Here is a 22,470-nt window from a genome sequence, read left to right as displayed (position 1 = left end):
ATGTACCCTGGGGCATTGTGGGTGGCCCTGCCCACACTGTCCCTGCTGGCCTGCTCCCTGCAGGGGAAGCCGTTACAGAGCTGGGCAAGGGTGTCTACGCAGGGAAACACCCGCAACTTTCTGGAAGATCCTGGAGGAGGGTGGCAGGAGGGCACTTTTGATCTGAAGGTGTTCCTGGAGAACATGAAGGTGGATTTCTTACGCAGCCTCAACCTGAGTGGGGTCCCCTCCCAGGATAAAACCAGACTGGAGCCGCCACAGTACATGATCGACCTGTACAACAGGTACACCGCCGACAAGTCTTCCACCCCAGCCTCCAACATCGTGCGGAGCTTCAGCGTGGAAGGTAGAGTCAGCTTGCTCCCATCTGCCCTGGGGTGGGACTCACCAGCCCACAGTGTGGACCCGCTCTGCCCAGTGGGGTGGCCACTGGCCACATACAGCTCTTCAAGTGTGCTTTGAAATGGATGACAGTGATATAAAATGAAAACTTAGTTCTCTAGTTTCACCAGCTGTGTTTCCAGGGCTCAGTGGTTGTATGTGGCTAATGGCTTTCCTGTGGGGCAGTGCAAATCATAGGGCCTTCCACCATCACAGAAGGTTCTAGTGGACAGCTCTGCTCTGGCGGATTCTCCTTCCCTGGGCCACGTGCCACCTGTAATACGGTAGGTCCTCAGGGATGCTATCTTCCTTCCCCTCCCTATCCCTCCCTCTACCCTTCCCTCTTCCTGACTCTCCCTTCTGGAATTTTTTTCTCTTTCCATCTGCCCCCACCCCAACATTTCTGTTCCTTTCCTACTTAGAAACAGACAACTGATTTAGCCCTTAATTGCTATATTTTAAAACTTTGGTGGAACTCATAATTCTTTCATAAAAGGGCTTTTAAAACCCAGATAGAATCTTTTGACAGAGAAGTGTGAGAAGAGAATCTCATTATCTTCTAAATATAAATTTCCCTGACTAAGAAGGCTAGAAGATGAACATTGACTTAAAGCCTAAGTCTGCTAACTCATTCAACATCCCAGGATTAGGGGAATGGATTTCTGGACAGGGAGGCCAAAGCTCACATGGCTGAACTTGTCCAGGTCGGGCCACAGTAAAGGTTAAGCAGCTGGTTTCTGGCCTAGGCCCTGCAGCCTGTATAGCGCTGGCTTGTTTATCTGCTGCTTCTTTTTCTAAAGGGCTTTGAGCACTGAGTCTGAGACCTGCAAATGCCCAAGAGGCCCAGCTCAGTGCCACAGACAGGCCAGGCCAGAACTGCCCAGTCTGCAGAGCATGTGCCTGTGTAAAAACAGTACAATTTGAAACATGATGACTCAGTGCTATTGGATTTTCTTTTTACTCCAAAGCATAAGAAAAATCTGAATTTTATGTGAACTTCCTGATTTTAAAACCATGGCTTCATTTTAGTTTTTGTTTGTGTTTTTTGAAGTTGAAATATGCAGGCCACCAGGTCCACAGGACACAACTGTGACCTCCACCTTATGGGGGTAATGGGCTTCTTTGCTTGGGGCCTAACCCACCATATTCCGCAGACCAGGGAGTCGAGCACATGAAACCCTGTCAGTGATCCCCTCACACGCCCATACTCACAACCTGGGAAGCAATCCATTTTCATCTCTTCTATCTGATACGACTTAGGGAAGGCAGGAATCTGTTTGCTGGGTGTCTGATCCTGGCCCCACATTCATTGTCTAGCCATGCCACATTTAGAGCACATTAGGTTGTGAATGCCTGGTTCACACTGTTCAATGTGCCATGGCAGCTCAGCACATCCCACAGGGGCTGAAATGGAGTAGCTATGTTGGGTGAGGAGACCAGGGAGAGCTGAAGGGAAGAAGACCCTGTGATACGTTGCATGCAGGAAGTGTGTATGAGTTGGTAAAAGGGGAGGGACATAGAAGAACTCATTAAGTATCTGCTGTGAGCCAGGGACTGTGTCTGATAAGTTCTATATGTCACCTTGACAAAGCCTCACACCATTGGGAGGGAAGGCTTGATGAACCCCATTCTACAGAAAGGAAAACTGAGGCTCAGGGAGATTCAGAACTTTCCCAGGTAAGCCTAATGAGGAGCAGAGAGGGTTGGTTATTTCATTTCATCAGATAGCAACACTTGCCTGCAGTGTTTTTACAGCACAAGGTCTTCACCATGTTAGAACATACAGTTGTCCTCCCTTATCTACAGTGCAGAAAATTCCAGAAACAATTTATAAGTTCCAAATAGTTTGTATTATAGTATATTGTTCTAGTTGTTATATTTTAACTTTAATATTAACCATGGTTGTTAATTTCTTACCTTGTCTAAGTTATGAATTATACACACACACACACACACACACAGTTGTATACTATTCCATACTTTCAAATATCTTTTGATTCATTGTATATCTTGGAACATATTCCTGGAGAATAAGAGGGGATGACTATAGAAGATAGTCTAAAAGTGCAACTTTTAAAAGTGCAACTTTTCTTCTTCTTTGTGTGTGTGTGGAGGGGGGTGGGTTAGCCATGGGATAGTGTAATGGCCAAGTGTCAACTTAGAAGAAATGGGAAATAGAGGTAATTATTTTACTAAAAGGCAAGCCTCATTTCTGACTGGACATACCTGCCTGGCTAATATTTGTCTTTCTTCTAATAAACACTGTCCATTTTCGCTTTGCTAGGACGATACAATTCCAAATAATTTCTACACTGCTTGGATGCTGATATTTCTTACCTTGTCTTAATTTAATTAGACTTTCACCATCCCCAACCAGATCTAATGTGGAAAAGGCATTTTGTATTTTTTTTTGTTATGTTAAGATAAATGACAAATAATAATTAAAAAAAGATACTCACTGTGTGCACTTTGGCAATTAAATGTCTTAAGTCCCAGTCTGTATATCTGTAAAAGTGGAATAATAATTAGATCTTCCCTAAGTAAGGTGATAGGATTAAAGTAAGGTACAATATGTCAAGTTCCTAGCATATTGCTAGGTATGTAGTAAGTATTCAATAAATAGTAGGGACTGTTGACCTAACTGCAGGCATCTGCCTCTGCTTTTTCTTGGAAGATCCTAAATCAGTGTTTAAAAAACACTCTTCTACTAAGGACTGAAGTGAAACAGAATAGGGATAATAGAGATAAAATCTGTCGTCCTAGATGTTGTTTCGTTCAAGTGATGAGATGTGATTTGGTGTCATGAGAACAGACTGCAGACAGACATCTACCCTGGTGTGTTTGCATTTCAGATGTTGTCTCTACAACTGCCACAGAGGACTTGCCATTCCAGAAACACATTCTTCTCTTCAACATCTCCATCCCCAGGCATGAGCAAATCACCAGGGCTGAGCTCCGTCTCTACGTCTCCTGTCAAAACCACGTGGACTCATCTCATGGGCTAGAAGGAAACATGGTCATCTATGATGTGCTGGATGGAGAAGGTGCCTCAGGGACCAAGACCTTTCTGGTGTCCCAGGACATTCAGGATGAGGGCTGGGAGACCTTGGAAGTATCCAGTGCTGTGAAGCGATGGGTCAGGGCAGATTCCACAAAGAGCAAAAATAAGCTCGAGGTAACTGTGGAAAGCCGTAGGAAGGGCTGTGATACATTGGACATCAGTGTCCCTCCAGGTTCCAGAAACCTTCCCTTCTTTGTCGTCTTCTCCAATGACCGCAGCAACGGGACCAAGGAGACCAGGCTGGAGCTTAGGGAGATGATTGGCCATGAGCAGGAGAGCATCCTTAGGAAGACACCTAAGAAAAACTACAGGGAGGCAGGTGAGAACCAGGAGGATGAGGAGGAAGAGGAGGATGTGGACGGCCACATGGTCACGGGTTTGTCTTTAGCCAGACGGAAGAGGAGCATAGGGGCCAGCAGCCACTGTCAGAAGACCTCGCTAAGGGTGAACTTTGAAGACATTGGCTGGGACAGCTGGATCATCGCACCCAAGGAGTATGATGCCTATGAGTGTAAAGGTGGCTGCTTCTTTCCCCTGGCCGATGATGTGACACCGACAAAGCATGCCATTGTGCAAACCCTGGTGCATCTCAAGTTCCCCACAAAGGTGGGCAAGGCCTGCTGTGTGCCCACTAAACTGAGTCCCATCTCCATCCTCTACAAGGATGACATGGGGGTGCCCACCCTCAAGTACCACTACGAGGGGATGAGTGTGGCAGAGTGTGGGTGCAGGTAGTGGTTGCCCTCCGGACTAGGGGAGGCAGGGTGGGAATAGGGATTCTGAGAAGAGCTCCTATGTCCCCTGGGTATGACAGGGAATAAGTTGATCTGCATGCTACCTGGAGAAAGAAAGGGAGCCTGCTGTCCCTCTCACTCCCCATGCAAAGTACGCACCACTGGCTCCTACTGGTGGGGAGGGTGACGGCTGGACAGTCTGGATGGCTGCTGGGATGGAAGGGAAATGATGTCAGGGGAACATAAGAAAATACGGAGCAGAAATCTGAGCAGAAACTAGTCAGAGGAGTCTAGACAGGTGACATGCAAACATTTATAGAAATTACAGAGGTCACGGAGGATGGGGCTTATTCCAATAAACTTTGGGAGAGAAGAGAAAAGGAACAAGCTTCGACCAGTCAATTTGTGTAATTTCCCACACCCAAATGAGTTGATCATTATGACTTCTGATTTATAGATGTAGAAACCAAAACCTAGGCAGGTGAGTTAGTACTGATCAAAGGTGGGATCCCAACCCAAGTTTGTGTGACAACAAAGCCTGGGACCTTCCCATTCAGGTTAGCATGTCACTCTGTACTGAAAGTGCTATTAGACATTGTGAAGCTGGAGTATTGAGGACAAGCCGAGCTGAGCTCCAGTGGGTACTCACCGGTATGACTGGGCTGCTCATTCCATCTGGTACACCACCTTTCTGTGTGATGCCTGTGCTCATTCTGTGGCTAAATGCTTTATAATACCACCATCGAGTCACTGAGAAACCACACCCAAACCAACTGCAGAATAGAGAAAGACAGTTTAAGACAGTAGCACCTCTGACATGCATCAAGGCTACTTTGACTCTCTGTTGCAGAGCTCATACAATCACTCTGTGATAGTCTGGGAGGGACAGCTGATGGCCTCAGTCTCTGCAGTTCCCTACTGAGTAGAAGGCACCCGCAAGTGTCCCCTGCCAAATGATTCCACAGGGGATAGGACTAGAATTTGAATTTGTTGAAATTAAATATGCTTTTGAGTTAGTATGTAAAACATCCCTATTTTTAAATCCTCGGTGACATGCACTCAAGTGATAAGATGTCCAGCCTTCCTGGGTGAGGACTCCCTAGCCTCTAAAGATGTCTGGTACTTATTGGCTGCCACTGGCTCGGACTGTTCTTGCCAGCTTTCTTGAGTAATGTGTGTTCTGCCTCCACTGGCTCCAGGGGAGGAACGAATTTCCATTTCCTATGTGTTTCATCCTCTGCTCTGACTCTCCTTGATGTATATAGACCTGGATGGCATGAGGAAGAATTTGAGTCACAAAGATCCCAACCCATGGCCTGTTGACCCCTGACCAGAGCAGGGCCTGAAGGAGCCTTAGAAAGACCTGGGCACCCCCATTGACTGCAACTCCCTCATATTTAAAAAATAAAAGAAATGCTTTGTGTTAAATGTTTACATGGAGTCAGTGAATGACTTTAACACAAAAATACTATGCAACATTATTGTTTGATTGCTGGAGTTGGAGAAAATAGGAATTCGTGTTATGTGCTAGACAGTGTGGTATGGCAATGCTGTTTACAGTTGGGTGACAATTTCTTCAAGTCCTGGTGGTGTGTTTCTGTGCCTGGGTGTAAGTTTCACTTGGAAATAAAGTCAAGTGTCTGATCTGTGACCTTTTCTAAATGTGACACAGGATCCTCCAGCTCCACACTCCTCCTGGCCTTGATATGTGTCAGCAATTTCCCCAGGTGGGGGTTGGAGAGGAGGACCATGGAGCTGCCAAGAGTGCTGTGACCATGGATGGTAGGCCAAGAGTGGCTGTGTCTGTCCATTGGAGTGAGTGGGTGTGTTTAGACATGGGCCTGTGTGTACATGTGAAGGTGTGAGCTACTGTCTGTGTAGAAGTTCTCAAGTGCATGATGATAGTTGCCTCACCTTCCTTTATGTTCCCATATTTCAAAATAGGATGAACATGGCTTTAAGAAACCTGAATAATCTCACTTCATCTCCACCCAGTGTCCAGAGGCCTATATAACTCCTCCGATATCTGTCTACCACACCCTTGCTCATATGCCCAGCTCCAGTCAAACTCCACCCAAGTTCTCTGCCCTTGGTATACCATCCTGCCCTTCCCCTCAGTACCAGAAAAACAACCCAAGTCCCAGTGTCTGTGAGTGAGGCCCCAGCTCCAGTGTCATCTACCCTGGCCCCCAGTGAGGCTCCAGTTCCACCTTTCTACTCTTAGTAGGGCTACAGTGCTTCTGTTACACAGTTGCAACAGGCCTACCCTGGGGAGCTGCTGACCTCCTATCCTGTGCCACTTGTTACCTTGACTCTTCTGGAGAGGAATCCATGAGTCTCTCACCTTGGTCATTCCCATAGGGCCAATGTGCCTATAGCTCAGGACAAACTGATATGGTCAGATGTGCAAAAACACAGAATGCGATGATTAAACTAAGATGTGTTCTCTAGCTTCCATTTCTCTGGGTCATTCTTTGCATAGGATTCTTCAAAGATTGTTCACACACAGACATAGAACACAATGGAGCATCACCATCCTATAGTTACTTATGTGGCCCCAAAGCCCCCTGCCTATTGACCTCCACTTTCAATGCTGCATTGGAAACAGTTCGCAAAGCTTTTTCCTTTTATTATAACAGGGTGGAAATCTTGTCACTGAAATTCAGTTTGATAGGACATGCCCACAATCTTTGGGCAGCAGTTCTATTGCCTGAGCCTTCCTCAAGATCAAGTTCCTACTAACAGCAAAAATCAAAGCTAGAGCATGAACAAGACAAACCAGACAGAACCTGTCATTTTATATGTAAAGCTGCCTTCCCCTGGGTACTGTCCACTCCAGACTCTGTCATCCTTAGGCTTTGTCCTCCATGGGCACTGCCCCTTTTGCCTCACTGTGCAAGATCCCATGGGCATCCAGACACTTATGGGCACCACTCATTGCAGAAGAAGTTTTGTTAACAGGGACACTAAACACTGTGGTTTTATCATTCCAAGAAGCTTACCAGATTTGCAAGAGGGGCAAAATCCCTGTTCATTATCAGCTTGCAAACATCTTCTTTCCAAGGCTGGCTTTACTTCGATGTGGGCCAAACCAACACATGTGGAAGTGGAAGGCCCTGCCACATTCAGCTCAGAGGCTCTTTTTCACTTAGTGCGAAGGGTTTGGTTCTATATTCAGTTTGTCTAACCAGATCTACTTGTTCTGGACATCAGATTCTTCCTTTATCTGCTGCACATATAACTTGAACACATATGACTTGTGCTTGAGATGGGTCTTCTTGGACTCAGGAAGCTCCCATACCATCATTTGAGCTGGTTCTCATAGCAGCCCCAAAAGAGTTTTTGCTTGCTCCTCTTTAGATGAGGTCAGCATGTTGGAGGTGGTAGCTCAGGACATGCAGCAGCAAAACCTGGGGCCTGTCCACCTCTGTGGGTTTTTTCTCTGCCTGGCCAGCCTCTGAAGCAGGCCCAGATGCAATCTGTAATGGCACAGAGAGTCTCAAGGTTAGGTCCTCAGGGTTGTGCTCTCCTTTTACTCACAAGAGGCCTAACCTCAGAGGGCTTTGGAATGGATAGGAGCATAGGTGTGTGGCTCGGGCAGCTGCATAGACCTTGAGATGATTTGAATGTTTTGGGGCCATCTTGAAATTTGTAAGAATTATTGTAAAAGGAGCCCCCATTTTCATTCCTCAGTCAGTCCTGCAAATAATGTTGCTGATTCTGGATACAAGAGTGTGTTTGGCATCTTGGTTTTCCAAGTCCCGGGGCACCCTGGAGGCTGATTCAGGGAATGATTCAGTCCCCAGGGGACCTGTTTCATTAACACACACACACGATGTTGCCCATCAGAAAGATGCTTCCCAGCCTAGGTCAACATCTGCCTTTCTGCAGCACCATCTGTTTGGTGAACCCTGACATAGGAGCCATCTTGATGGAGGCTGTGGGGAGTCCTCTGTTGTGGCAGACATGACTAACATACTGACCCACAAGGGGCTGGAGAGATTTTCCAAAAGTTTCTTTCTGGATAAAGTGAGTAAGATGAGGGCAGAAAAGTTGTTCATTAAAGTAACATGTGGTTTTGGGTGTGCTTATCTATCTCTTCTGCTTTTATGAAATGATAGAGACTGTAGGTAATAAGTTTTTGTTTTTTATAATGTCCATAACCTTGCACTGATGCTCATAATGAATTCTGAACTATAGATCTATGAAATCCCACAGGGTGTTTTCTTTTAGCATCAGTTCCCACCCACAACTCTAGGAACTCTACAGTCAGGTGTGCCGATGGGTACCACTACACCGTGAAGAAAGCAGCCTCACCCAACCCTGGACCTGTCAACCTCTGGGCCAGCTGCAGACCCTGGTGTTCATGGTCTGGACAGACTACCTGTCCTCTTCCCTTGTCCTTCTGAGAACTCAACAACCCAAAAGAGCTTTATAATGTGTGAAAGAAGATAGACAAACAAGAATCATCAACTCAGCATAATTCCATTTATGTAAATTCTAGAAACTTTCTGATGACAGAAAACTAAGGAGTAAATTGCCTGGAGATGGGGATGTGGGGTGGATTGGTTAATAGAGTATGGGGAAAAATGGTGGTAAAAGTAATATACATTATCACATAATTTCATGGGTCTATATACAGGTCAATACTCACCAGATTATATAATTCATGTATGGGCAGTTTTTCATTTGTTAGTTATATATCAATTCAGTTGTGAAAAACAAAATGTACACATTTATTATACAACTTAGAATTTACTGGAAAAGTATGTTGCAGGAAACAAACAAGTATATATACCCTGAATTCAGGAAGCCCTTTTTTGAGGATTTATATACAGAAACAGAAAACAATTGGCCCTTAAAAATATGTCCATGAGAATATTTCTTGCAATGTCATTAAAGAAGGAAAACGAATGACTTAAAGTATCTCATTAGGTGATTTTTCTGTTGCTATAACTGAATGCCACAGACCAGATAATTTTTAAAGAACAGTTTATTTGGCTTATGGTTCTGAAGGTATGAGGTCCAGAGTATAGCAGCGTTTGTTCAGCATCTAGTGAGGCCTTCTGCTGCTACATAGCATGGTGGAGGGCATCGCATGACAAGACAGAGCAAGTGTGCTAGCTCTCATCCCTCTTCCTCTACTCATAAAGCCACCAATGCCATCCCAGGCTCCCCCTCTATTTCACCCCCTGCCATGGCCTCATCTAATCTTAATTACCTTCCAAAGGCCCCACTTCCAAATATCACTAACACCTAACTTTGAGGATGAATTTTCAACACATGAATTCCAGGGGTGATACCCAAACCATAGCACCAGGGGAACAGATCAGCATATCATCAAGAACTCTTCTAGAGCCATTAAAATGATGAATTTAATGGATAGACTTCGAGTGGGAGGGATGTTTATGCTGTATGTTTTAAGTGAGTAAAACAAAATGCAGCTTACTCTCTACACTACCCTGGGCTGGGCAGATTTGGCGGGGAGGGGGCGGGGTACACCCACAAGTGTGTCTCTCCTTCAGGTGTGTCTCTGTCTATGATACAGAGACAAGTGAGAACAGAAAGCTATTTAGTGGGTATACAGATGACCAGAAAAAAGACTCCTTTGGGGGAAGGCCTTCATAAACCACTTGGTAAACATCCTGAGATAATAATTTCCAGAGAGCAGATTGTGGCTCCCCACTGTGCAGAGAAAGACCCCCCCCCCCATCTCCAGGATCATGTTCTCAGATGGTCAGAAATAAGGCTCCTTTTGGTTATTACTGGTTAGTAAAGAAATTTGAATCAGAAGAAAGTCTTTGGGAAGAGATTATTTACACATTTTTGTGAAAATGAGTACCTTTCACTCTTTTGATTCTAAAAAAGTAAACACAAAAAGGCAAAATAAAGTAAAGATAAAGTTCAACTTAAATGACTAAAAAATATACTGCTTGTGTGTTGTGGGGTCAGAGAGGCAGAGGTGAACTAAGGAAAGGGTAAGAAATGTCTAGAATCTAGGTAGGTAGTATTAAAATAACTAAATTAGAGGTCCTTAGACCTGGTGGCTCTAATGCCCTGTGCTTCTTACATGAACAAATAAAGACCTAACTCAGTCCCATTTCCTATACACGGCTAATTTAAAAGAAAATAAAATTAAAGCTCCACCAATCACAGTGGCCAACTGAACATCAGGTTTAGTGTCTTGAGCTACCCACTGGGATACTCCAAAGACAAGAGCTCAAACTTTAACCAATCAAATAATTTCCTTTTTCTGCTTGGGCATTCACCCTATAAAAGCCCTCCCTGGGGTTCCTTTGGGTTGAAGCTGTCCAATTAGTGTATTGTTGTCTGTTCAAATAAATAAACTCAAAATTTTTATTATGCCAAAGTTTATCTTTTAACAATAAGTATATGGATATTTACTTTACCACTTGCAAACTTTCACCACGAAAGCTCCTACTCTGGAGACTTGCCCAGAACATTACACCCAGGGTGGGCTAAGGAGGCTGGCTGCCTTCTGCTTACAGCTCCCCTCACTTGCAGGCCAGGCACCTCCGGCTCCTGGAGAGTTTCCAGAACTCTGGGAACAAAACATGCCCTCTAACCTGCTGTGGGCTGTACCCCAGATGGAAGCACTGCCGGTCTTCCCAGCCTCTGCCCAACTCAGGCACCCCAGAGACTTGTAACAAACTTTGATTCTTTTTCTCACCTCCTCCTGAGGCTCTGGGCCACTCACACAAATCAAGGCCCAGCCACAGTTCTAGGCATTCTATTTGGAGAGCTCATCTCTATCCTACATGTTCTCCCAAAAGAGACTTATTTCTGTATCCCTAGGCTTTTCTATCCAGAGCGTGGCCCAGTCTCCATCGATGACAGAGCAATGCCCTTGGAGGGGTTCTGGGCCACGTGCTCCAAGGTAGGGTTTCCTAGGTGGAGTCAGAGTAGAAGGTCTAGTCTTCCCTGTAGGACCTGAGAAAATGAACAAAATGCATTTATAGGGCAATGTCGATGGTACCACACCTCTGGCCTTATTCTTCCAGCAAATCAGGCTCATTTCCATGGGTTGCAAATGGTGAAGAGATGTGACCATATGTTGTTTGGGCATTAAACAAATCCTAATGAGCTAAAAATATGTTTGTTTTAGCTAATTGACCTCTTTGGCCTTCATAAACCACTTGGTAAACATCCTGAGATAATAATTTCCAGAGAGCAGATTGTGGCTCCCCACTGGGCAGAGAAAGACCCCCATCCCCAGGACCATGTTCTCAGGCTGCCTGCTGAGGTGCACATGGGATCCTATCTACTCCCCACTCAGCCCAAGAAGTGTTTCCTGGAGAAAACTGAGGGGACCCAGGAAGGGCAGAGCCACAGGCGACTCTCCCAACTGCTGCTCCCAGGCTATACCACTGAAGTCTGAACCATCGTCGTCTTTAAATGAGAGAAATGCTCCTTGCCCAGAGGGATGCCTCAAAGCAGGGGTTCTAGGTTTTGCTATATGTTACTGGCAAGTCATTTTCAAGCAAGATTCATGTTATTTCTAGGAGAAGATCTAGGAGCAGGGAGCCCAAGAAATGCAGCTAAGACTGGTTCCCAGGTGTGCTCCATGCAGGTGGGTAGAATGATCTGGATTCTGTGTGAGGTCTGGCACCACAGAGACCCAAGTCCTCCAATAACTCTGTTCTTCCTGTAGTTGGCAGGCTGTGGCTGAGCCCTGAACTAATTAACGGGGGTCTCCTTCAACCAGGAGAATAATGCTGATTAGATCTCAGGGCTAACTTCATCTGATCTGGAATGACTGGTCCTATGAAGCCCAGAAGGTGGGTGGGCTGCCATACTCCATGCTGATGTCCAGAGATGTCATTCCTCTCTTTGGAAAGCTGTGGGAGGACATACCTGGTTGCCAGAGGCATTAGGAAGAGGTAGGAATAAAGTTCAAGACTTGAGGCTGGTGGTATACTCAGACTTAACCTTTGCACTATCTGAGCCAACCTTGGCCTCATTGGCTTCTATTTGCTGCCCCCCCCCCCCCCGGCCCTGCATCCCCATGAAATGTTAGACTTAATTAGCCACTGAACTCTCTGGCCTGTTTCTCTGGCTATAAAATTGGGATAATATCTAATTTAGCAGGTTTTCCAATAATTGGGAGCTTTCTATTTGCTGGTTACTGCAAAATACTTCATACAGAAGCACTTATGTGCTCTATATCATAAATAAGATACTTCCCTAAGTTCTCAGAATAGACTGCAAAGAGATCTACCCAATCCCAGAGTCCTGGGTCACCCAGAGCAGTGGGAGAATGATATTTATTTGTAGGTTCATAACTTCCTTTGCAAGGCTCTGGGGGAAAATGTTGGTTCATAAAACACACAGCACAGTGCCTGGCATGTACAAGGAACTCAAAATAAACAGCAGTTATTTGTGTTATTCTATGCAGGGATTGCTCAGCAAGATGAGATACAGTGTTCCTTCCGGGTCAAACCACCCCAGCAGCTTTTCTCCAGTCCCTGGGGCCGATGCGCTTGAATTAGACAGGATTAAAGGCTTACTGGAGCTGGAAGCCTCACCCCAGCTCCCAAGTTGAGCCCCAGACCTTCTGTCTGCCTACTGAGAAGGACGAAGGAGGAAGGCAGAAGCACAGAGCAGAGCTTTGGCCTTGCACAGTCAAGGGGGCTTTTGTTCAGGAGTCCTGGGTCACCAGGACTAGGCCTCCTGGGGATCCCCACCATGAGAGAATGGCTCTTGGTCCTGTCCATGCTGTTCTATGGACTGGCTGGCCCCACGCTCCTGTTCCAGCCGAGCCTCGTGCTGGATATGGCCAAGATCCTCTTGGATAACTACTGCTTCCCAGAGAACTTGATGGGGATGCAGGCAGCCATCGAGCAGGCCATGAAGAGTGATGAGATTCTGAGCATCTCAGACCCTCAGACGCTGGCCCATGTGCTGACAGTTGGTATGCAGAGCTCCTTGAATGACCCACGTCTGATCATCTCCTATGAGCCCAGCATTCCAGAGGCTCCCCAGCAAGCCCCAGCTCTCACCAACCTCACACTAGAGGAACTACTTTCTGGGTTGCAGACAAACATCCACTATGAGATTCTGGAAGGCAATGTGGGCTACCTGCAGGTGAATGACATCCCGGGCCAGGAAGTGCTGAGCAAGCTTGGGGGATTCTTGGTGGAACACATGTGGAGTAAGCTTATGGGCACCTCTGCGTTGGTGCTGGATCTCCGACACTGCACTGGGGGCCACATCTCTGGTATCCCCTATATCATCTCCTACCTGAATCCTGGGAACACTGTCTTGCATGTGGATACCATCTATGACCGCCCCTCCAATACTACCACAGAGATCTGGACCCTGCCAGAGGTTCTAGGAGAGAGGTACGGTGCCGACAAAGATGTGGTGGTCCTCACCAGTGGACGCACTGGGGGTGTGGCTGAGGACATCGCGTACATCCTCAAGCAGATGCGCAGGGCCATTGTGGTGGGTGAGCGGACTGAGGGGGGTGCCCTGGACCTCCAGAAGCTGAGGGTAGGCCAGTCCAATTTCTTCCTCACTGTACCCGTGTCCAGGTCCCTGGGACCCCTGGGTGGAGGCAGCCAAACGTGGGAAGGCAGTGGAGTGCTGCCCTGTGTGGGGACACCAGCTGAGCAAGCCTTGGAGAAAGCCCTGGCCATCCTCACCCTGCGCCGTGCCCTGCCTGGTATTGTCCGCCATCTGCAAGAGGCCCTGCAGGAGTACTATACCTTGGTGGACCGTGTGCCAGCCCTGGTGCACCACCTGGCCAGCATGGACTACTCTGCAGTGGTCTCAGAAGAGGATCTGGTCACTAAGCTCAATGCCGGTCTGCAGGCTGTGTCTGAGGACCCCAGGCTCGTGGTGCGGGCTGTTGGGCCCAAAGAAACCTCTTCTGGGCCTGAGACTGAAGTTGATGATACCCTAGTTGCAGCCCCTGAGGTGCCTGAGTTGCCCCAGGATGATGCTGCGCGGCAAGCCGTGGTGAACTCTGTGTTTCAGGTGTCAGTGCTGCCAGGTAACGTGGGTTACATGCGCTTTGATGGATTTCCAGATGCCTCTGTGCTGGGGGCACTAGCCCCCTATGTGCTACGCCAAGTGTGGGAACCCCTGCAGGACACAGAGCACCTCATCATGGACTTGCGCCATAATCCCGGGGGACCATCCTCTGCGGTGCCTCTTCTGCTGTCCTACTTCCAGGGGCCAGAGGAAGGCTCTGTGCGCCTCTTCACCACCTATGACCGCAGGACCAATGTCACACAGGAGCACTTCAGCAGCAGCGAGCTGCTGGGCCCGCGCTATGGAAACCAGCGTGGGGTGTACTTGCTCACCAGCCACCGTACTGCCACTGCAGCTGAGGAGTTCGCCTTCCTCATGCAGTCCCTGGGCTGGGCCACTCTGGTGGGCGAGATCACTGCGGGCAGCCTGCTGCACACCTGCACTGTGCCACTGCTGGATACGCCTGAAGGAGGTCTGGTGCTCACTGTGCCAGTGCTAACTTTCATTGACAACCATGGTGAGGGCTGGCTGGGTGGCGGAGTGGTGCCTGATGCCATCGTATTGGCTGAGGAGGCCCTGGACAGAGCCCAGGAAGTGCTGGAGTTCCATCGCAGCTTGGGAGCCTTGGTGGAGGGCACAGGGCACCTGCTGGAGGCCCATTATGCACGGCCAGAGGTTGTGGAGCAGATGGTGTCTCTGCTGCGAGCCAAGCTGGCTCACGGGGCCTACCGCACGGCTGTGGACTTGGAATCGCTGGCCTCGCAGCTCACTGCTGACCTGCAGGAAGTGTCTGAGGACCACCGCCTGCTGGTGTTCCACAGTCCTGGTGAGCTGGTGGCTGAGGAGGTGCCCTTGCCACCCCCTGTTGTCCCCTCTCCAGAGGAGCTCTCCTACCTCATCGAGGCCCTGTTCAAGTCAGAGGTGCTACCTGGCCGGTTGGGCTACCTACGATTCGATGCCATGGCTGAGCTGGAGACGGTAAGGGCCATCGGGCCACAGCTGGTTAGGCTGGTGTGGCAGCCGGTGGTAGACACAGCCGCGCTAGTTATTGACCTGCGCTACAACACTGGCAGCTACTCCTCAGCTCTGCCACTGCTGTGCTCCTACTTCTTTGAGGCAGAGCCCCGCCAGCACCTCTACTCCATCTTTGATAGGGCCACCTCCAAGGTCATGGAGATGTGGACGGTGTCCCAGGTTACTGGGCAGCGTTACGACTCCCACAAGGACCTCTACATCCTGATGAGCCACACCAGTGGGTCTGCGGCAGAGGCCTTTGCTCACACCATGCAGGACCTGCAGCGGGCCACAGTCATTGGGGAGCCCACAGCTGGAGGGGCACTCTCAGTGGGCATCTACCAGGTGGGCAGCAGCCCCTTATATGCCTCCATGCCCACCCAGATGGCCCTGAGTGCCACCACTGGTGAGGCCTGGGACCTGGCTGGTGTGGAACCTGACATCATTGTGCCCGCCAGCGAGGCCCTCTCCACAGCCCAGGATATAGTGGCTCTGCGTGCCAAGGTGCCCACAGTGCTGCAGACAGCTGGGAAGCTTGTAGCTGATAACTATGCCTCCCCTGAGCTGGGGGCCAAGATGGCTGCCAAGCTGAGTGGTCTCCAGAGTCGCTATGCAAGGGTGACCTCAGAAGGGTCCCTAGCTGAGATGCTAGGGGCTGATCTGCAGCTGCTTTCTGGGGACCCACACCTGAAGACAGCCCATATCCCTGAGGATGCAAAGGACCGCATTCCTGGAATTGTACCTATGCAGGTGAGATACAAGAGAGATTTGGCCCAATCCAATCCTGGAAGTGAGCTCACCAGTAGTCTCCAAGTACAGGGCTTTGTGTGCAGCGCAAGGCAATTTTTTTTTTTCTGGGCTTGTTTTCATGGTTAAATCTTCAGTCATGTCTTCCCCCCCCCCCCCCCGCCACCCCCCTCCATCATTCCATCCACCTTCTAAGTTCAGAAATCCCAAAACCCTTCTATAGAACATTACTGCTCACCAGAACCCTGTTTTTGAAATCCCCTGGGATAGAAGAAGGAGATATTTGCAGGGGTTATCATTGTCAGTGTTGGGGAAAGAGGTCCCCAAGCTCTGATTTCTCCTCTGGAAATGTGGAAGTTTGTAATCCCTACCCACTGCCTGCTTCTGCGCTTTGCAATTTGTGTGAATGAGTTGGGGTAGAGCTGGAGAAGTGGGGGTAGGGACAGGGAAGGAGACAATGGCCCCAGCCTCACAGTAGCCTCAGAGCTAAAACACGGAGCCTGGACACAGGCCGTGGAGGGGCCAGGAGTGCCAGACACAGTTCAGAAGCCCCTCTGCATTAGGAGCCTACTGCTCATCTCTTCCCTTCCCACAGTGCAGTGTGCAGCCTCCTGAAGGAGCAGTGCTGGGTGGACATGCAGCCTGATCTAAGGGCCTGCTGGATGGAAAACTCAGAGCAAGACCCCCGTGATTGAAATATTTAAAACCAGCACTGAGGCTTTCGGGGAACATGAAAACAGGTGGAGGGAGTGTGGCTGCTGGGTCCAGTGGCCAGGGTGGCCACGGGATTCACCAAGCGCCCCACCACTAGCTGAGCACTGCATCAAAGGGCAGATCTTATAACGTCTCTCTTCACTGTTTTCTTACTGGGGTTTTTCTGCTTGGTCACTATGAGCAGGCAGGACATTTGCTTTAGTTCTCTTGGAAGGAAGGCCTGAAGTTAGGATGTGGGTGCAGGCAGCTTATTTGGGAGGTGTCACTGAGCAGGAGTGAGAGAGCAGGGAGTGAGATGGGGCAGGAGGAGAGCAGATAGCTGGGCTCATTGTTTAGACTGCTGCTGCGGAGGACAGCAGGACCCTGAGAAGTACAGGATCCTCCTTAGGTGGAAAGGACCCAGCAGCTCCTATTCCTCCATTTGCTGAGAATACCCTGGGAACATCGACTATTGTACACTGGGGCAGGGAAGGCTTATGTCACTTGAAGAAGGCCTGGGAGAGTGCAGAAAGGCATGAGGGTATGCAGGAAGGGCAGAAATAACTAGAATCAGAGAGAGACTGAGGGGAGGGCAGGGCTGGAGACCAGTGTCCCCATGCACACAGATCTCCCTGCTGGCTCCATGCCCTCAGCCTGCCTCACTGAGTGCTGTTACCTTCCAGCAGCCTTGGAGAGAGAAGGAGAGAAGTACAGCCATGTTGGGGGATCCTGGGATGGGCTTGCAGAACTACAAATTTCTAAATTGCCTGCTTGTTGTTTTCCAGCATAGCCAGGGTTCACAGTTTGGAGTGAGATGTGGATTCAGAGTGTGGCTTCATCCCTTACTGGCTATGTAACCTTGAGCAATTTACTTAATCTCTCCGTGATTCAGTTTTTTTTTTTTTTTTTTTTTTTTTTTTTATGGGAAAGATGACAGTAATGGTATGACCCTTAAGGAATGGCTGTAAGGGTGATGATAAAGCTGCAGAATGCTGAGCTCAAGGCCAGGCCCCTGAGAAAGGTAATAATGTCTCCCCTCCCCGCCACAGTGGAGGAGAGGAAGATGAGCCCAGGGACACTGAGAAGTGTTGGGGGAGACTATGCCTGGACCTTCAGCTCTGGATACCAGGGAGTGGGGTTGGCAGACATGAGTATTCTCTGGAAGGAGGCTGTCAATCAATCAATCAATCGATTCATTTATATGAGTTCACATCCTGGGCCTGAGTTCACCAATCTCCCAGATGTGCCACAGCAATTCCCTAGTATCTACTAACTCCTTCAGAAATGTTTGTTCCCTTCCTATCCCCTTAATATTTCTCGTGACATAAAGGGAACCTGTAGCACCCATTTTCTGGAGGCTCTACCATGTGCTGCTCTCCTGACTCTTCCAGATCCCTTCTCCAGAAGTCTTTGCAGACTTGATCAAGTTTTCTTTCCATACTAATGTGCTGGAGGACAACATTGGCTACCTGAGGTTTGACATGTTTGGGGACTGTGAGCTTCTCACCCAGGTCTCTGAGTTGTTGGTGGAACACATCTGGAAGAAGATTGTGCACACAGATGCCATGATTATCGACATGAGGTCAGTAGCTCAAGGACCAGTGGTCTGGCCAGGCAGTAGCCAGAAGACACCAGAGCTATGGGCTGTAGCAAGGAAGAAAAAGACCCTATGATGCAGCAAAAGAGAAGACAGGGACCAGGCCACCTTGCAACTGGGCCTCCTGCCAACCAGCCCTGGGGTCCTGTTTTAATTGCACGGTGGGGCCCCAGCACTGGTAAATTCTTTTAAGCTCCTCCAGTAATCCCAATGTGTATTTCAGGTTAAGAATTACCCAAGACTTGTTGCCTGGTTATAAGAATCCAATAGGGGTGGGAAGAGCAGGGGACATTAAACATACTGATTCCTGGGCCCTACTCCAGACTTCCTGAGTTAGTAGTTCTAGGGTGCATGCATAATTGGTATATTTAACAAGCATTTAAGGTAGTTCTGATGATTAGTCCTATTAGGGACAGTTGAATCCTATACCTGTGGTTGTACTTCAGAACATACAAAATCAACCCTGGTCATGAGAATCAGAAAGCCAGTGATGCCGAGAGAATTTGTAAATGAACACTATCATTGCAAAAAAGAATTCTTTGCATCACAAATGGTTGTTGGAAGGATGTTTTCAGCTAGCCTTCTCCCTTCTGCATAGCAAAAACTCACCTTACATGCAGTGAGTTCCCATCACAGAATAGAAACCGGGAAGCAGAAAAGTACTCAGGCAATGGCTAGGACCAGGCTTCCTTGACTCCCGAGTCCATTGGTAGATATGTCCTGGACACTCTCCATGGGCCTGGGAGGAGCAGCCTGCTCCCATCTGACAGGGACACTTCCTATTCTCCCAGATCCCTGATAGAAGGGGCAGGATTAGCAGACAGGGAGCTTCTAGACCAGCTACTGGTTGCTAGCTGACAACACTCACATGGCTCTTAGTTGCCACTAGGTGGCACTGAATCCCAGCGAGGCTGGTTCTCCCTTGAAGGTAAATCATTTCCCAACACCGTGCATTTGTGCATGCCCAGCACAGGAACTTGGAGTTCCTGTGGTTCCTCTGACCTTTTTATTCTTCATACCCTTTAGTGAACAACGGAACCACCTTTAGTGCTAAATCTCTTTCTGATTAAATGAGTCATCAACAATTTTAAAGAGGAGGAAGTCTCAGCCTATAGTTAGAACTGACTTAAAAACCCTTTGGTCCCTGAGGTTTGGAAGTTCAGATGCTGGGGTCATGGGCCATGAACAAAGCTAGGCCATCCTAAGCCATTGACCAGAAAAGGTTTCTAACATATCACCAGACTCCCAGATGGGGATGCAGGGGTACAGCAAGATCATACAGTGGGACAAATTCAAATGCCCTTAGATGGACTCAGGTGCCCTCATTTCTGATGCAATTCCACAACCCTGCAACACTAAGAGCCATGTTAGGACGCCTGAGATACCTGGGGAGTTTTGTAAAATTATCATAGAATGCAGAGGGGGATAATGATGTTTTTCAAAATATGCTCCATTGGTAGGCACTGTGGGTATGGGGGAGCAGTCCCTGGTCAATACCTGGAGGAAACTTGCTAACAAATTTCTAACTGCAGGACATATCGGAGCCTTTAATGAATTAATATGTGATTAGAAGGGGAGGGCATGGTATTCAGTATTTTCTGGATGTATTTGGCACAAAGTCTCTTGGTCTTAAGAGACTGGTACTCTTGGAAATGCTCTGGGTAATACCTACCCATGGAACTCTGAAGGACCAAGGCTGCTTGGGATCAGAACCCTCCATAGGACTAAGGTTCCAGGCCCGAGAGGAGCCTGAGGACCTACCTGTGAGATCCACTTCCCTTCCCTCAGGTTCAACATTGGTGGCCCCACCTCCTCCATTGCTGCCCTGTGCTCCTACTTCTTTGATGAAGACCCTCCAGTTCTGCTTGACAAGATCTACAGCAGGCCCAATGACTCTGTCAGTGAATTCTGGACCCACACTCGTCTTGCAGGTGCGTGAAGACCTCCCCTTCCTGTTCTCATTCTAGAAGCTTCTGGAAAATCAGGGAAGGACCACTTGACAGTAGGTAAAATTCACAGTAACTGGAAGAACATAAAGCTGCTGTCCTGATTTCATGCACTTGGTGCTATGACCTTGAATCTCAGCAAAACACATACTGTTTTCTCTAGAGGAGAAAATGAGGTCAACTAGATTGAAGATCTTGTCAGAGTTCACTCAGTTAAAAGTGAAAGAGCCAAAATGAGAATGTTCAGGCAGTCCCTGAGCATTATAGAACAATAATTCTCAAAGGCCCCTTCCTGAATAGATAGCTTCCTCCCTCTCCCCTACCTAGCATTCAGAACTAGGAAACTGTTCCCCCATCTCGCAAGAGGACATTCGAGGCCAATGGGGCTAGGTCTATGACCAGAAAAGCAGCCTACCATTTTCTTCCTGCACTTCCTTATTATACATGCATTTCACCATAGCTTCTGGAATATATATCTAATAATATTTCAAGTTGTAAATCAATATCAGAACCCGATAAATTCTAAATTCAAACAGACATTCAAGACCAGGAGTTAAAACAGACTCAGATCTGAAGATTGTAAGATCCTAGAACTTCAAAGTCCATTAGGAGAGCCAAGAGCTGAACACTTTCTTTTTTATTTTTTAAAGAGAGAGTGAGAGAGGAGAGAGAGAGAGAGAGAGAGAGAATTTTTAATATTTATTTTTTAGTTCTCGGCGGACACAACATCTTTGTTGGTATGTGGTGCTGAGGATGAACCCGGGCCGCACGCATGCCAGGCGAGCGCGCTACCGCTTGAGCCACATCCCCAGCCCCAAGAGCTGAACACTTTCAATGTGGCTCATCACCAGATTTAGAAGACCTATTAGGGGAGGCTCGGGGGGGGGGGGGCTTGGAGGATGAAAGAAAGTGAAAAACTCCATTGATATATTTGATTGCATTTGAAATGAACATGTTATGGAGATATTAGATAAAACAAATCATAATTTAAATTGACTTTATCTAATTTCTTTTTTTTTCTTATTTACCAGGGCAACTAGAAAACTTAAAATAACATCAGTAGCTTGTGTTCAGAGTTGTGTGACCTATCTATTGGACAGCATTGTCCTGGAAGGGCATCCTTGTTCATCCACAAATTTGGCTCTTCTCAGGGTCCAACACAAAAAAGAAGTCAGGTCAGCCTCAGGGAGAAAAAGCACCAGGTCCTCAGGAGGTTAAGGCTTTCCCATCATCACCTGCCTGGGGGGTTCACAGGCACTTATATACTTGTGATTGGGTACACACACTCTTGTCTCCTCAGAGAGGTTAGTGGCTTGCTTGGAGACGCAGGGCACAGGACTCAATCCTAGGCCCTCCTCACTGCTGGCTCAGGGAGGACAGAAAAGGCAGGTGCCCAACAGCCTGACTTGAGTCCCCATCCTGAAGGGCTTTCTGTCTTCCAGGTGAACGCTATGGCTCCAAAAAAAATGTGATCATCCTGACCAGTGGTTTAACAGCTGGTGCTGCGGAGGAATTTACCTACATAATGAAGAGGCTGGGCCGGGCCCTGGTCATTGGGGAAGTGACCAGTGGGGGTTGCCAGCCACCACAGACCTACCACGTGGACGACACCCACCTCTACATCACCATCCCCACAGCCCGCTCTGTGGGAGCTGCAGATGGCAGCTCCTGGGAGGGTGTAGGCGTGACACCCCATGTGCTGGTGCCTGCAGACCTGGCCCTAACCAGAGCCAAGGAGAGGCTCCAGCACATTCTGAAAGGGTGAGGTGGAGCTGGGGTCTGTGGGAGGGCCCCATGGGCAGAGCTCTGGGTGGGCAAGAACTCTGGGTCTGCCTGAGGCTCCAGGGGCAGCTCAGTAACCTGCTGAGTTCTGGTTAGTCTTAGAGTTGGAGGAACCTTTAGGGCTCATCTATCTGACCTCCTCATTACTGCACCAATCCTCTCTGCTTAGATTCTGCCCCCGACCTCCTGAGCTGTTACCCATGGAAAGCTTACCCATGGAAAGCTTGCCCTTTACAGGCAAGTCCAGATCCATTCTCTCACCCAGCTTCCCAATCCCTGTACCTTGGTCTTCATGCTGTCACCAAGAGCAGACTCACCAGTAGAATACACGAATCACACATGAAAGATATACACATTCCCTGGTAGCCACATTTTTAAAAAGTAAAAAGAAACAGGTGATTAATTGTAACTGTATTCTAATACTGCAGGCTCTCCTCCCTGTACGGTGGTTTATATCACGACAAGCAAAATGTGAGTTGAAAATATTGCAAGTTAAAATGCACCTAATGTCCAGATAAA

The 22,470-nt window shown here is 48.1% G+C and overlaps 2 protein-coding genes across 2 annotated transcripts; both read left to right on the top strand.

Annotated features, from left to right (window-relative positions):
* On the top strand, positions 1-4,177 carry GDF2 (growth differentiation factor 2; the record flags this gene model as incomplete). The annotated part of the gene is made up of 2 exons (XM_081267663.1): positions 1-346; positions 3,234-4,177. 2 exons carry the CDS (start codon positions 1-3, stop codon positions 4,175-4,177), a joined length of 1,290 nt encoding a protein of 429 aa, XP_081123789.1.
* Positions 4,178-12,882: 8,705 nt separating this feature from the next.
* On the top strand, positions 12,883-22,470 carry RBP3 (retinol binding protein 3; the record flags this gene model as incomplete). Its single annotated transcript, XM_081267240.1, has 4 exons — positions 12,883-15,936; positions 18,018-18,208; positions 20,012-20,154; positions 21,612-22,470. The coding sequence occupies 4 exons, from the start codon at positions 12,883-12,885 to the stop codon at positions 21,932-21,934; spliced, it is 3,711 nt and encodes a 1,236-aa protein (XP_081123366.1). The 3' UTR covers positions 21,935-22,470.

Source organism: Spermophilus citellus (genome assembly GCF_964194105.1).
Source record: "Spermophilus citellus genome assembly, chromosome: 15".
NCBI classification, from domain to species: Eukaryota; Metazoa; Chordata; class Mammalia; order Rodentia; family Sciuridae; genus Spermophilus; species Spermophilus citellus.
This window is presented reverse-complemented; position numbering and strand designations above follow the sequence as displayed.